Source organism: Dendrobates tinctorius, unplaced genomic scaffold (assembly GCF_039654945.1).
Source record: "Dendrobates tinctorius isolate UK_male_01 unplaced genomic scaffold, ASM3965494v1 ptg000016l, whole genome shotgun sequence".
In the NCBI taxonomy this organism is placed as follows: domain Eukaryota; kingdom Metazoa; phylum Chordata; class Amphibia; order Anura; family Dendrobatidae; genus Dendrobates; species Dendrobates tinctorius.
Genome location: NW_027361684.1, coordinates 58,027,345 through 58,044,390, shown reverse-complemented (window position 1 = coordinate 58,044,390; position 17,046 = coordinate 58,027,345). Strand labels below are relative to the sequence as shown.

The following is a 17,046-nucleotide window of genomic DNA, read 5'->3' as shown; positions in this document are numbered from 1 at the left end:
TGGGAATACCCCTTTAAGTCACACTGCATAGCTCTGATCTGAGCAGCAGCCAAGCACAAAGGAAACCAAACAGTGTATAATCATCCCTTGTAAAATCTGAAATGCATGTGAAGAACAAGACAAAAAGCAGAAGCTTTACCTGTATGCATTACGGATATGTTCTGGGGGAATCATTACACGATCAGATTTTAGTACATGATGGACCAGTTCAGACAAGTGGTAGCTTTTACAGCGGATTAATTCCTTTGCAGAAATTTCAATATCACAAATTATTCGACCACATGCTGCATTTCTTTCAGCAAAACCACTCCGACCCTATAGGTAATAAAAATTAATTTAAAAAAAAAAAATTATAAAGACACATTGGGAATGTCTGTAAAACAAAAAGTAATTAAAGGGAATCTTACCGCACTTTAGCATCCCCATCCAATAGCAGCATGATGTAGGGACAGAGACCCTGATTCCAGCGATGTCACTTACTGGGCTGATTGCTGCAGTTTTAATTAAAACAGGATTTTGGTTGCTTACCGTAAAATCTGTTTCTCAGAGTCTTCATTGGGGGACACAGGAACCGAGGGTGTGTGCCACTGTCACTAGGAGGTTGACACCATGCATGAAAAAAATGTTAACTCCGCCTCCGCAGTATACACCCCTCCGACCGGCTGTAGGACAGTCAGTTAGTGAAAAAGCAGTAGGAAGAGACATTATCATGCAAGTCATCATATATTCATTACACGTAATAAAATCATGGGAGGGCGCTGTGTCCCCCAATGAAGACTCTGAGAAAGATTTTACGGAAAGCAACCAAAATCCTGTTTGCTCTTTCGTCTCATTGGGGGACACAGGAACCGTGGGACGTCCAAAAGCAGTCCCTGGGGTGGGAAGACAGAAACTTCCTTCAGGTCGGAGAACTCACCACTGCCGCCTGCAAGATTCTGCTGCCTAGGCTGGTGTCCGCTGAAGCATAGGTATGGACCTTATAGAACCTTGAAAAGGTATGCACGGACGACCATGTGGCAGCCTTGCACAACTGCATGGCTGATGCCCTGTTGGGTACCGCCCAGGAGGCACCCACCGCCCGGGTTGAATGGGACTTGACTCCAGCAGGGGACACCCTGTCCTTTGCCCAGTAGGCTTGCAGAATTGCCATTCTGATCCAGCGGGCATTTGTTGCCTTAGAGTCCAGCAGGCCTCTTCTCACCCCACTGGGGATAACAAAGAGCGAGTCCGCCTTCCTGAAAGGAGCGGTCCTGGCCAGATAGATTCTTATCGCCCTGAGCAGGTCTAGCTTATTCAAAGAACGCTCCAGAGGATGGGTTGGAGCTGGACAAAATGACGGAAGGATTATATCCTCGTTCAGGTGGAAGGTCGATACCACCTTGGGAAAAAAGTTAGGAGGAGGCCGTAAAACAACCTTGTCCTGGTGCATTATCAGGAATGGAGGACAGGACAGGACAATGCCGCTAATTCTGAAACCCGCCTAATGAAGGTGATGGCTACGAGAAATACCACCTTCCAGGACAACAAACACATGGGAGCTTCCTGTAGGGGTTCAAAGGGTGACCCTGTCAAGGTTTCCAAGACCAAGTTAAGATCCCATGGAGCCACAGGGGATCTGTAAGGAGGGGCCGCATGTGCCACTCCTTGCAGAAAGGTCTTAATCTGTAAGCGGGAGGCCAAATTCTTTTGATAAAGAGTAGAGAGCAGATACCTGGCCTTTCAAGGAACTTAGGGCCAGACCGCCATCTAACCCTGCCTGGAGAAAAGCCAAGACAGATGGCAGGGAACAGGGCATAGGTGTGACGTGATTAGACTCACACCAGCCAAAATAGGCCTTGCAGGCTCGATAATAGACCCTGGAAGAGGAAGGCTTCCTAGCCTGGATCATTGCATTAATGACTCTGTCCGAAAAACCCGCTGCTCTCAGTATTGTGGTTTCAACGACCATGCCGTCAAATTGAGCAACCGAGAATTCGGGTGGTAAAACGGCCCCTGAGCCAGGAGATCTGGTCTGTCGGGGAGTCTCCAGGGGGTGCCTGTGAGAAGATTGATAATTTCTGCAAACCAGGCCCTCCTAGGCCAGTACGGGGCGACCAATATATCCGGCACCCCTTCCGCCTTGATCTTCTTTAGCAGCCTGGGCAGGAGAGGAAGGGGAGGGAACAGGTAAGGGAGTCTGAACTGTGTCCAGGGAATGACCAGCACGTCGACCCCTATTGCTAAAGGATTGCGGTATCTTGAGACCAACTGTTGGACCCTTCTGTTATGTCGCGATGCCAGGAGGTCCACATCTGGAGTCCCCCATAGCTGGAATATCTGACAGAACACTTCCTGGTGTAAGGACCATTCCCTTGCTGCAAGCCCCTCCCGACTGAGGAAGTCAGCGGCCGTGTTGTCTCTGCCAGGAATGTAAACTGCCGAAATTGCGGCTGCTGCCCAGTTGAAGATTCTGGATACCTCGGCCAGTGCCTGGAGACTTCTGGTTCCTCCTTGGTGATTGATGTATGCCACAGCCGTGGCGTTGTCCGTTTGAATCTGGACTGGCTGGTTGTTGAGGTATCTTTCCCAATGTAGAAGTGCTAGAAAGACCGCCCTCAATTCTAGAATGTTGATTGACAGTGAGGATTCTTGCCTCGACCATCATCCCCGGACAATCAGGTGGCGGAATACCGCACCCCAGCCCAGGAGACTGGCATCTGTAGTTACTACCTGCCAGTGGACAGGGGGAAAAAGCCGTCCCAGATGAACAAGGGGGGAGGTCAGCCACCACTTGAGGGACTCCCTGGTCTGAATGGAGGGGAGGAAGGGGCGATTCGGCAAAGAGATGGACCTGTCCCACTGAAAGAGGATGTTCCTCTGCAGTATCCTGGAACGAAACAGGACAAAGGGTATTGCCTCTGAAGCTGCCACCATTCTTCCCAGGACTCTCATGGAAGCGAAAGAATAGAAACCGGAATTTCAACAGAGAGCGAATTCCCTGCTGGAGGGTAATCCACTTTCTTTCTGGGAGAAAGAACCTTGAGCGGCGGGTGTTGATTACCATTTCTAAGAATTCTAGGCGTTGTGTTGGCGTTAGGTGGGATTTCTCCCTGTTTATGATCCAACCAAACCGGGAGAGCGTGTTTAAAACTACCGCTAGATTTTCCTGGGCCTGAGCGAAGGAGGGCGCCGTGACGAGAATATCGTCGAGATATGGTGCCAATATTATGCCTCTGACCCTTAATATAGCTGCCATAATCTTTGAAAAAATTCTGGGGGCTGTTGCCAGCCCAAATGGCAGGGCCACAAACTGGAAATGGTGCTTTCGGACAGCAAAACGCAGAAACCTCTGATGTCCCTGAAAAATGGAGAAGTGTAGGTAGGCTTCCCGGATATCAATGGAACATAGGAATTCATGATCCTCCATACACGTAATTACCGACCGAATCAATTCCATCCTGAAATGGCGTAAGCGGACCCATCTGTTTAGCCTTTTGAGGTCTAGTATGGGACGAGCTGAGCCATCCTTTTTTGGTATCACAAACAGGTTTGAGTAAAAGCTGGTAAAACGTTCCTGCTCGGGAACGGGGATGATTACTCCTGCGTTGAGGAGAGAGTCGATTTCCGCAAAAAAACCTAGAGCCACAGCAGCACCTTTTGGTGGCTGCGATAGAAAGAAGCGATCTCGTGGAAGCGCGTTGAAGTCTATCTTGCATCCTGTTGATACTGCCTCCTTTACCCAGATATCCTCTACTGAATTCTGCCAGACATCTCTGAAGAGGAGAAGGCAGCCTTCTAGTCTGGGAGAGGTACTGGGAAGGGAATTGGACTCCCTGCTGACGTCAGGCTGAAGTGGCTCTGCCTGGCCCTGACCTGGTAGCTCTGCTGTTGGAACTGCGGGAATGCCATGACTGGGTGGCCCGAAATGATACCTTCCTCCTATCTCTCGGTGCTTGCGACCTCTGCGGACCCTGAGCATAAGTGCCTGTCTCTGGGGTACTGTGAAAGAGCAGAGCCCTACGGTTGAAAACATATTGACGAGGTTTGGCCTGAGGGAGAAGGGAGCTTGTATCCCCCGTTGCATCCTTAATGATTCGATCTAACATTGACCCAAAGAGCCGGGTGCCCTGAAACGGCAGATTGGTCAGTGATTTGAGGACAAATCAGCCTGCCAAGCCTTTAGCCGGATGGCTACCATGTTACTGGATGCTTGAGCTGCGCAAAACGCAGCATCCAGGGCTGCTGATACCATATACCTCCCGGCATGAGATTTGATCTGCGAACTCCGCCAGTTCCGCTGGTGGTGCCCCGGCCAATATGCCCTGTCTAAGCTGTTTGGCCCTTTCTGTAAGACTTAGCTACCCAGGCTGAGGCGAAGGTAGGACACAATGTAGCGGCTGCTGCCTCAAAGACGGATTTTGCCAGGAATTCTATCCTCCTATCATTGGGATCTTTTAGGGCTGCCCCACTGGCGAGTGGGAGGACTGTATTGGTAGTGAGTCTGGGCACTGGTGGGTCCACCGAAGGGGAGGCGGTCCAGTTGGCAGTGAGATCTGGAGGGAAGGGATATAGAATCCCAAAAAGATTCTCTCTCTGAAAACGCCTGGTTGAGTTTTCCCTTTCCCTGGCCAACACTTCCTCAAAATCCTTGTGGGAGGCGAAGACCCTAGAGGGGGACTTATGACGCTTAAATGAAAAAGCCTGATCATTAGGTTTTTCATTGACTGCGGCAATGAGACCCTGAATCATTTCCTTGACCTGGGACTGTTCTGGCCCGTACTCAGAACCCTCCTCTGAGTGTGTCTCTGATAATGCCTCCCCTGATTCCGGGGATGAGGACCGGAAGGAGGCAAACGGCCAGAGGAATTCTGACAGTGAGATGGAGAGAGAAGGGGACCTGGGTTGGTGGTCCTGTCTAAACCTTTTACGGCCTCTAGAAGGCCCAAAAGGAGGCTCCTTTGGTGCTCCTGTGTCCACTGGAGTCTGAAGTGGCAATCTGTTAAGCACCGTTTCCAAGGTCTGTGATACCTTGGTAAGGTCGGCCACGGACTTAGATAAGGAAGAGGCCAATCCTGGACACTCGCTGTCTCCCGTGGCGATGGATGGCCCCTGGGCGGCAGGCAAGGTGGCTTCCTCCTGCTCCAGGGGTAATGTGGGAGCTCTGACCGGCAAAGCGGGGGGCTGCACCTGCTCTCTAGCGTGGGTAACACCGTAGGTCTGCTGCAATCTGAGCAGAGTGGCGAGGACTGACCTGAAGGAAGCCGGACATTGCATTTGGTACATACAAAATATTTGACCAAGGTCACTGAAGCGGATGAGGAGGAGGAGCGGGATTGCTCTCCATTGGGCATACTGAAAGGTTTTACCTGGTGCCGACCGTCGGGGGTACAGGGCGGAGTGAGGGAGCAACCTGTAGTGCAGTACTCACATACCCATGACCTGTGTCCCCGCCGCAGCTGCCGCCTGAAGGCTGATGAGAGAGAGAGCGAGGTGAACAGCCCTGCCGCTGCCTAGAAGCTTTATGAAATCCCCGCCCAGAAGTGGTGGGCGGGGCCCTGCTCTGGCCTCCTGGAGCACCAAGATGGCGCTGGTACAGGAAGAGGAAGCCGGGGGAGGAGCCAGCCGGGAGCCGGAATCTGGCGTCGGCCTTGCTGGGCTCCTGTTGGAGCCCAGGGCCATAATGCTGCCACGGAAGGAGGCTGGAACCGCGCTTGCACCGCGTGCTTGAAAGTGTTGGCTCTTAAACTAAGTATAAAGCCCTGGGCTGCAAGCCCGAGTGCTGATTACAGCGGTCACATTCAGCCAGAGCGGCTGGTGAGCAGATCATACAACGCTGCAGCCTCTTAACTCCAGTTCACCCCGTAACAGGGGTCGGTTTACCTGCTTGAAAAGATTGCTGTCCCAAACCTTTTCTGCAGGGCGTCTCTCGATCATCAAGCTCTGGTGGGCGAGTGATGGGAGACGAAGGTCAGGACCAGGAGTTGCCACCTGAACACGAGTCCTGTGTTAAGGGATAGGGTCCTGCCCACGGGATTCATGAGGATACGGGGTGGCAGAACACGCAGTACTCATAATCCCGGTGTGGGAAAACAGATGTAGCATATCTACTCTGTATCCCTCCATGGTTACCTGAAAAGGAACGACGCACATTGAGGTAGGCATGGGTCTGCGAAAGACCTCTGTCCACCTCCTGCTGACATTAAGCAAAACTGATTGTCCTACAGCCGGTCGAAGGGGTGTATACTGCTGAGGCAACATTTTTTTCATGCATAGTGACAGCAGCACACACCCACGGTTCCTGTGTCCCCCAATGAGACGAAAGAGAACCAGTTCTCTAAATACCAAGCCTTGCGTAATCCCAACCCATACCCCTGACTAGCAGCTGTCTGTGTACACTGTGCATAGGCAGAAAGCTTCCAATCAGTAGTTATTTGGACTACGCTGCAGCAGACCAAGTAATCCTTTAGTGATCATCTCCAGCTGATAACATTTATGTTAAGATACAGTAAGCAGCGTAGTAATTGATATAGCTGGAATCAGAGTCTCTGCTGCTACATTATGCTGCTCTCAGTTTACATTGCAAAAACCTGATGACAGATTCCCTTTAAAAAAAAAAAAAAAATGGGAAATCGTAATTGTTACCTTTCTTCTCACAAAAAACAAATTTCAACTGATTAGTTACAGTTAATCACTAAATAACAAATTACATTTCATTCAAATATATTTTAATATTAATCCAATTCTATTTTTACAGTTATTATAGAACAAAAATGTATAAAGTCATGTAGAGCATTACATTAAATTGCGTTAGTTTAGGCATCAACTATGAGGTGTATAAATATCTACCGAAAAGTCATATAATGTAACTGTATTTTACAAAAAAAAAAAAAAAGGAGCTCTCTTAAGCTGGTATGTATAAACCTTACCCCAAGTTTTGGCATAGTTGATCGTCTAAGGCGACCAATTTTTGACCAAAATGGAACTTTACATAAATTAATCCTCTGGAGCAAAACTTCAAGATCAAAACCATAGATATCATGACCCTAAGAAAAAAAAGAGGGAAAAAAAAAAAAAAAAAAAAAAAACACGTGATGAATGAGGACAAGCAGGTGTATAAAATCTGACCAATTGCATACAAGGATTTTTGAAAGAGTACCTGAACATTGTATATACAGTGCAACCTGAGGACAGCACGGCATAGGCAAGCAGTAGCTGAGCAGACAGGTTAATTGGAAAAAAATTTATTGCAAGGGCGCAGTCAGGCGACCATATGAATCGGACAGAAATCAGACCGCAAAGCAAAATCTTACTAACAGCTCTTCCAACCCAAGCAAGACAGCTTCATATGTTTCTAGGCAGCCGTCACGCTTGGGTCGGGAATGCCAAGGTCACTCCGAGTTTTTTGTAGTCCAATTCCCTCTTTGAAACCCCTGGTGTTTACTTGAGTCCAGTTAGCGGTATTAACCCCTTCACCCCCCAAGTCTGTTTTCACCTTAATGACCAGGTAAAATTTTACAATTCTAACCAGTGTCACTTTATGTGGTATTAACTCTGGAACGCTTCAAAGGATCCCACTGATTCTGAGAATATCTTTTTCATGACATCACTTCATGATGGTGGTAAAATTTGTTAGATATGACTTACGTTTATTTGTGGAAAAAAAAAATCAGAAATTTGGTGAAAATTTTGAAAATTTTGCAATTTTCAAACTTAATTTTTATGCCCTTAAAACAGAGTTATGTCACACAAAATAGTTAATAAATAACATTTCACACATGTCTACTTCACATCAGCACAATTTTTGAAACAATTTTGTTTTGTTAGTAAGATATAAGGTTTACAAGTTGGCCAGTGATTTCTCATGTATTCAACAAAATTTACAAAATCAGTTTTTAGGGATTATATCATATTTGTAGTGACTTTGAGAGACCTTTATGACAGAAAGTACCCAAAAGTGACAATACTAAGGCTATGTGCCCACGTTGCAGAAATGCTGCGGAATTGTCTGCAGCATTTCCGCAACTCGCTGCTGCAGGTAAAACGCATACGGCATTCGCATGCGTTTTCCCGCAAAACACAAGCATTTTGCAAGCGTTTTTAGCTTGCAGAATACTAGGTGCTTGTCATAGCGATTTGAAGCATCGCTTGGAAAAGTGTTTGACAGGTTGGTCACACTTGTCAAGCATAGTGCCGGTACATTCTATTCCCAGGCGTGCGATGCACGAAGGACCTTTGTGACTACACGGTCGCGTGACCGCGACGTCATCTCAGATCATTCACGCAATGCATCTCTGGGAACGGAAGTTGCTGACAGCACCGCTGAGGGCCAGGAGGACTCCGGGGGCCGACAGAGGGCAAGTATATCCCTATTTTTTATTTTAATTCTATTTTTACAGGAATATGGTACCCAGGGCCTGGAGGAGAGTCTCCTCTCCTCCAGACCCTTGGTACGATCAGCACATGAAGTGCTCACTTTACGCATGGCGGGCATAGCCACATGCGTAACGTGAGCATTTCAATGCAATTCTATGGCGACAGAATCGCCGCGATTCCACAGAATTCATGAACATGCTGCAGATTTTACCGCAATGCAATTCCACAGCGGAAAAAGCCAAAGCATTAGCACAGCAACTGCGTTTAGTTAGAGTTTAAGCCTTTCCGCTGAGGAAATGCTTAAAAAACGCAACATGTGCACACAGCCTAAAAATTGCAATTTTCACGGTTCCTTAAAACCACATTCAACGAGTTTATTAACCCTTCAGGTGTTTCACAGGAACACAATGTGGAAGGGAAAAAAATGAACATTTAACTTTTTCACAAAAATTTTATTTTAGACCCAAATTTTCTTTCTTTCAAAAGGGTTACAAGAAAAATGGACCCCAAAATTTGTTGTGCAATTTCTCCCGAGTACGCCGATATATGGGGGAAAAGTACTGTTTGGGCACATGGCAGGGCTCGGAGGGGAAGGAGCACCACTTGACTATTTGAACACAAAATTGGCTGGAATCGAGAGCAGATGCCATGTGATGTTTGGAGACCCCCTGAGGTGCATAAACAGTGAAACCCCCCTACAAATGACCCCATTTTAGAAACTAGACCCCTCAAGGAACTTATCTAGATGTGTGGTGAGCACCTTGAACCCCCAGGTGCTTCAAAGAAATTTATAATGTTGAGCCATGAAAATAAAAAAATTAAAAACAAAAACATTTTTTCAACAAAAACATTTTTCGCACTACATTCTATTTTCACAAGGGTAATAGCAGAAAATGGATCCCAAAAAATTTTTGTGCAATTTCTCCTGATACCAAATATGTGGGGAAAAACTACCGTTTGGACACCTGGCAGGGCTCAGGAAGGGAAGGAGTGACATTTTGGAATGTAGACTGAAGGAATAGTCTGCAAGCATCATGTCATTTTGGAGAGCTCCTGATGTGCCTAAATAGTGGAAACACCCCACAAGTTACTCTGTATAGGAATTGAGGTAGTGTTTCCTGGTATGTGAATTTTATAATATACATAGTGTCGGAGGCAAGGAAGGTGTATGCCTCTTCCGATGACGTTTTTTCACGTATGCGGTGTTTGTGTGTAACAAATTTTATTCAGGTGTGTGTACTTTATTCAGAAGAGAAAAAAAAGAAAAGAATCTAGAAAGAAAAAAGATAAAAAATATAAAAATTTACTACTAACCATGACTATTCAGTAAAAAAAAAAACTGTAGTACACATTGATTACTACACCATATTTTTACTGCCCCTAATCTAGCCCTATCAACTAATCAATATTTTTTTCTTCTTTTTCACAGTGTCAGTGATCAGCACTCAACGGTGGTAGGATGCATGCATGGTGTGGTGAAAAAAGGGGATAAAAAAATTAAGACATTAAAAAAAGTCCTTGCCAAAAGGGAGCACGGATGCCAATCAATCAGCAACATGCCCGCTGTCTTGGGGTCATACTTTATTCAGAGCTTTCATTCACCCACCCCCCTCCCCCCATATCCGATCACTGGCTCGCTCTTGTTATCTGCACCTCAAAAACATTTTAAAAATTTGACTCTTTCTTACTTTCAACTCTGCAAAAACTCTTAAGGTACTGTCACACTTAGCGATGTACCAGCGATCCCGACCAGCGATATGACGCGGTCAGGATCGCTGGTACATCGCTAAGTGGTCGCTAGTGAGCTGCCACACAGGCAGATCTCACTAGCGACATCGCTGGGGACGGGGGTCGCTACTTACCTGTCACACCAGGCGATCCTGCGTCCTCCCGCCCGGCTCCACGCGTCGCTCGTCGTCACAGCAGGAAGCTGACGACGAGAAACAGTCCTGGACGTTCTCGCGCGATCAGCGATAACCAGCGGGGGAGCCGGTCGTAGGCAAGTATCAGACACAGCGATATCGCTAGCAATATCGCTATAACGTCACAAGTTATAGCGATATCGCTTAGTGTGACATGACCTTTACTGTTGCTCTTATTCATTCTCGTCTGGACTATTGTAACTCTCTACTAATCAGTCTCCCCCTTACCAACTTCTCCCTCTCCAATCTGTCTCGAATGCTGCAGCCAGGATAATATTCCTCACCAACCGTCACACCGTTGCCTCTACCTTGTGCCAGTCCTTATGCTGGTTACCCATCCACTCCAGAATCTAGTACAAACTTATTACCCTCGCCCACAAAGCATTCCATGGCTCAGCACCACCCTACATCTCCTCCCTCGTCTCAGTCTACCACTCTACCCGTGCCCTCCGTTCTGCTAATGACCTGAGGTTAACATCCTCAATAATCAGAACCTCCCACTCCCGTCTCCAAGACTTTTCACGTGCTGCGCCAATTCTTTGGAATGCACTACCCAGGTTAATGCGATTAATCCCCAATCACCACAGATTTAAGTGTGCCTTAAAAAAGCATTTGTTCAGACTGGCCTACCGCCTCAACGCATTAACCTAAATATCCTTGTGTTGCCCATTCAAAATTTTTACCATAACCAGGTTCCTCGTATCATGTTCTCACATGCTTTACGCATTTAAAAGCCCTCTGTGTCTGTAGTGTTACATACTTAGGAACACTTGATTCTTACACTATGGCTGGTCCGAACAATGAAAGCAATTGTTACCATCTTTTTATTTTTTATATAGCGCTAACATATTCCGCAGCGCTTTACAGTTTGCACACATTTTCATCACTGTCCCCGATGGGGCTCACAATCTAAATTCCCTATCAGTATGTCTTTGGAGTGTGGGAGGAAACCGGAGTACCCGGAGGAAACCCACGCAAACACGGGGAGAACATACAAACTCCTTGCAGATGTTGTCCTTGGTGGGATCCATCCACCTTTCGTGTCTCCCCTTTTTCCTTATAGATTGTAAGCTTGCGAGCAGGGCCCTCATTCCTCTTGGTATCTGTTTTGATCTATGTGTCTAGTGTTATGCTGTAATGTCTATTGTCTGTACAAGGCCCATCTAAAATGTAAAGTGCTGCGGAATATGTTGGCACTATAGAAATGAAATTATTATTATGTGCATCTGATCAGCGTCTTGGAGGCTGCAGGACACTCAGATGGTGCAAAGGGGGTGGTGGAAGGGGAAGGAGAAAAAACAGCAAGCACTGGTGCGGATCAGTGATTTGTGTCACTGATCAGAGCTTGGCGGCTACAGGATACACATATGGAAGTGGTGCAAAGGGGGAGGAAGGGAGATAGACAAGGACAAAAAAAAAGTCCTGGAAAACCGCGAGCACGGGTGCCGATTACTGATCTGCATCACAATCTGGGCTCGGCATCTGCAGGACGCGCAAACAAGAAAAAAAACTGCCAAAAATCAAGCGATCAAGTACTGATCAGCACTCGACGGCAGATGGGAGGGTGAGGAAGGGTTTAGGGAGAGTGGGAAAAAGGGGATTGGAGTGGATTAGGAAAAAGCTAGGGATCAGGAATGTCTTCTTTCTACTTTCAGGAACACCAGCAGCAGCAAAAGCACAGGCAAAATTTGTCTGTGGCTTCGTAAGTCCCAGCAGATCCGCAGCGGTCACTTACAGTTCAGATCACGTCTCTGCACACTGATTTATGTGATCAACATCATTGTCCAATCGTTACATAGCAGCAGCCTATGATTGCCTGATTTCATCGCTGTGACTGGCTTTTCAATTCTGAACAACCAAATCAGAGATTATAGTTGCCGGGGGTCATCATTAAAGACAGATCCATATGCCCAAGGTCGGTAAGTACTTACAAACCTGGACATATGAATACATCCAATCTCATGAAGGGGTTAATAGTGACTGAAAATCTTTCACTCTATGACTGTGCATGCAGTTAGCTGTCAATCACTGACTAGGACCACCCAATGGACTCTTATAAATACAAACACCAGGGAATTCAAAGAATATCAAAACTTTTCCCACACAAATATATAAATATATTTGCATGAGAAAACATATATACATACATACATAAATGTACACAAATACATATATATATGACAAAGTTTGTCATATTCCCTTTTTTCCCCGTAGATATTTGACGTTATCGGTGGAAAAATAAGGGAAATTATAAGTGTCCGGTTTCCTTTTCCCATTTTCTTTCTAACTACATCCTGTAGCATATACATATATATATACATATATATATACATATATATATATATATATATATATATATATATATATATATATATATATATATATATATATATATATATATATATATATACACACACACACATATCTATATACACACACACAGTATATATATATATATATATATCATACACACACACTACCGTTCAAAAGTTTAGGATCACTTAGAAATTTCCTTTTTTTTTTTTAAAGAAAAGCACAGTTTTTGCCAATGAAGCTAACATTAAATGAAATACACTCTATACATTCCTTGTAACTGGGACTGGTATATTTGCCCAAGTTACAAGGGAAATGAAGCCTCCTGGCAAGACCACAGAGCTAACAGCGTTCTTTATTACTCTATACAGTGATTACAGTGAATATAACAATTGAAAATGCACAGATGGCAAAGTGGTTCTCATGGCTATATAACAGCATGTAGCTGCGCTCCTGTGCATTGACGTTTTAGACACTGCAAAGTAGCAGCAGGTCTGCCTGAACGTTTCAAGTCCATGGGCGGTCCAGAAGCAACACATGGTGAAGCATGCCTTTACAAACAACTCAACTGTACTGCTCTACTACACTCACCACAATAACATCAGGATCAAGCTTGTGTATTTTTGCAAGGAAAAACCCCAGAAGAGTCCTTTCAGTTAGGGCAATTTCAACATTTACATTCTGGTAGAAAAAGGAGAGAACAATTAATGTGAATATCAATTTCAGACATATCTATTCATATAAATGAGGTAAAAAAAAAACATCAAAGAAATAGCAGTTTGTATAATGTCTGTATTATCATCTCACTGCAGAGGCAGATCTTATACACCATCTTCCATAAAATGTCACTTTATGGTAACAAACCTGTCAACATGATTATGCTGTCCAATCTACAGCCACCATGCTTTAGAGCTGGGTGAGCAGAGAAGATTGATAAATAGTTTTGTGAGAAAAGATTCTGCATAATCTGTGTTTTATTTACTTTTATTTACTTCTTTCTGGGATATGTGATCCAGTGGGCGGTCCAATCAGTGACTGACAGCCACCTCTATATGCACATGTATAGAATGAAAGCTGTCAGTCACTGATAGCACCGCCCACTGGACTGAAAATCTCAAAAAGGCTGTGATTTAAATGATAAAAACATTTATACTGAAACGTTTCTCACAAGACTATGGATCAATCTGCTCAGCTCCACCCGCTCTATAACATGGCGCCAGAAGATTGGAAATCATGGTGACATTAAGTCTGGGCGCTTTCTTCTCTACCGAAACCTTCTGGATACAGCTAACCATGAAGCAGCCAAAAGGCTCCACTCTATATTCAGGCCCAGGAGAAGATACTAGATCTCCCTAGTAACTTTGCACAGTCTGGTAAACTCAGGGAATGGTGTTTCTGTCCCAGAAAATGATGAGGCACTGTAGTTGGCAGTATGAGGTGGCATAGTGACTTTCATACTGTACTCATACTGTGGCTGACAACAAGGGGACTGGATAAAAAATGTTCACATCAGTCTTTTAATTTACAGTTTATTAAAGATATTCCACAGATGTGCTACTACCATATCTTTCGGACTATAAGACGCACTTTTTCCCTCAAAAATATGGAGGAAAATGGGAGGTGCATCTTATAGTTTGGATGCACCTGCTCTGTCCATGGATGGGGAGGTGGGGGAACGTAAGTGGCGGAGCAGCGGGTCACAGGAGGCAGGATCCGACTGCTGCGGCTAACTCCTGTGTCCGCTGCTAAAGAGAAATGAATATTCACTGCATTCCACGCCCATGGGCGGAGGGTAGTGAATATTCATTTCTGTTTAATAGCATCCGGGTATGACTGGCCCCCACCCTTATCCTGGTATGACAGGCCCGCATCCACGTCATGGTATGCATGGCCCCATCCTTATCCTGGTATAATTATCCCCATGAGAAAAATATTTAAAAAAAAAACAAAAAAAAAAAAAAAACACACTTTACCTTCCTGCACTCCCTCGCAGCATCTTGTTCCGATGCCAGCAGCTGCTTTATGCTTTTAAGCAGGGAATGCATGCCACTGAGGTCATGTGCTGCTTACAAGCCGAAGGACAGCTGCCGAAATACTCACTGCTCCCCTTGCCGGGACTATGTGCATGGAGGGCAGCAAGTATTTATTGCTCTTTAGTAGCAGACACTCCCTTAGGCATGGAATGCAGTGAATATTCATTCCCTTTAGTAGCGACACACGTGAAAGCCTGGCAGCAGCAAGAAGCCAGCGGCTGCGGCTAATACTGTTCCCATTACTAAAGTGAATACTCACTGCCCTCTACGCACATAGTTCTGGTGTGGGGGGCAGTGAGTATTCTGGCAGCAGTCCTGCCATGTGCTGCTCACAAGTATAGAGCAGCTGTTGGCATCGGAACAAGACGCGCTGTGAGGGAGCGCAGGAAGGTAAGGGTAATGGTTTGTATTTTTTTAATGTTTTTCTGATGGGGTCATGCATACCAGGATGGAGATGGGGGCCCTGAATACCAGAATGGGGGCTATTCATACCAGGATAGGCATGAGGGGGGGAGCCATTCCTACCAGGATAGGCATGAGGGGGGGCCACGCCTACCAGGATAGGCATGAGGGGGGGCCACGCCTACCAGGCTAGGCATGAGGGGGGGCCACGCCTACCAGGCTAGGCATGAGGGGGGGCCACGCCTACCAGGCTAGGCATGAGGGGGGGGGCACGCCTACCAGGCTAGGCATGAGGGGGGGGCACGCCTACCAGGCTAGGCATGAGGGGGGGGCACGCCTACCAGGCTAGGCATGAGGGGGGGGCACGCCTACCAGGCTAGGCATGAGGGGGGGGCACGCCTACCAGGCTAGGCATGAGGGGGGGCCACGCCTACCAGGCTAGGCATGAGGGGGGGCCACGCCTACCAGGCTAGGCATGAGGGGGGGCCACGCCTACCAGGCTAGGCATGAGGGGGGCCACGCCTACCAGGCTAGGCATGAGGGGGGCCACGCCTACCAGGCTAGGCATGAGGGGGGCCACGCCTACCAGGCTAGGGATGAGTGGGCCACGCCTACCAGGCTAGGGATGAGTGGGCCACGCCTACCAGGCTAGGGATGAGTGGGCCACGCCTACCAGGCTAGGGATGAGTGGGCCACGCCTACCAGGCTAGGGATGAGTGGGCCACGCCTACCAGGCTAGGGATGAGTGGGCCACGCCTACCAGGCTAGGGATGAGTGGGCCACGCCTACCAGGCTAGGGATGAGTGGGCCACGCCTACCAGGCTAGGGATGAGTGGGCCACGCCTACCAGGCTAGGGATGAGTGGGCCACGCCTACCAGGCTAGGGATGAGTGGGCCACGCCTACCAGACTAGGGATGAGTGGGCCACGCCTACCAGGCTAGGGATGAGTGGGCCACGCCTACCAGGCTAGGGATGAGTGGGCCACGCCTACCAGGCTAGGGATGAGTGGGACACGCCTACCAGGCTAGGGATGAGTGGGCCACGCCTACCAGGCTAGGGATGAGTGGGCACATGAAGACCAGGATGGGGATGAGGGGGCCATGCATACTCGGATAGGGATAAGGGGGCCATGCATACTCGGATAGGGATAAGGGGGCCATGCATACTCGGATAGGGATAAGGGGGCCATGTATGCTAGGATGGGGAATATTTAATACAGAATTGACCACATTTTTTGCTCCATTTTTTTTTTTCTAATTTCCTCCTCTAAAACCTAGGTGCGTCTTATGTCTGGTGCATCTTATAGTCATAAAAACACGGTACTTTATCTTAGGACTTCATTTAACGTATATACTGTAAAAATTAATCTCACATTTTTAAATCTGCGATAATTAGGGCATCTTATGGTTTTGTGGGTCACATTGAAAAACAGTATGCATTTTTAATTTGTTGTATTGGAAATTTCTTACCTTTTGTTTTAGAGCTTCTTTATGGTCATATGGAAAAATGCAGTCACTAGGTTTAGTAATTACACAGAAGTGGGTTTGGAATGGTGGCTGTGGTGGCGCCTTATCCAGGGGGAATTTATGATGAACTAGAGCAGCCAACGCAACAATCTGAAATAAAGGGTTTGCAAAGTTATTACAAAAATATACAGGTGATACAAGAAGTACACAATGCTATAGTATATGCTAAAAAGAGTACTTAAAGTGAGGATTTTATACCTGTAACGGCATGTATGTACAGGCACTTTCATGCCAATTAATTCCATACATAGATTGGAGAAATCCATTTTGCAGATTTTGAGAAATCATTGCAATTAAATGCAGATGAGCTACAAGTGCAACATTGCACTCGCAGCTCTCCTGCCCTCCCTCCTTATTTCCTGCTCTACACGTGTCTGACAGATCAGAGGAAGCAGGTGACAAAGAAATAATGAATATACAAATACACAATACAAAGAACTGTATAATTCTAATTATAATTCTATTTACACCAAGGCCTGCAATGACGAAAAGGGGGC

At 46.5% G+C, this 17,046-nt stretch overlaps 1 protein-coding gene across 9 annotated transcripts in view; it reads right to left on the bottom strand.

Annotated features, from left to right (window-relative positions):
• POLA1 (DNA polymerase alpha 1, catalytic subunit) overlaps positions 1-17,046 on the bottom strand; it is a 538,408-nt gene that overhangs the window by 406,424 nt on the left and 114,938 nt on the right. For all 9 annotated transcript variants that reach the window (XM_073565907.1, XM_073565906.1, XM_073565909.1 and 6 more), the window contains exons 16-19: positions 16,493-16,639; positions 13,179-13,268; positions 6,906-7,022; positions 140-315 (exon numbers count right to left, since the gene is read on the bottom strand). In XM_073565907.1, the coding sequence (XP_073422008.1) occupies positions 140-315; positions 6,906-7,022; positions 13,179-13,268; positions 16,493-16,639 (530 nt within the window). The remainder of the gene's footprint in view (positions 1-139; positions 316-6,905; positions 7,023-13,178; positions 13,269-16,492; positions 16,640-17,046) is intronic.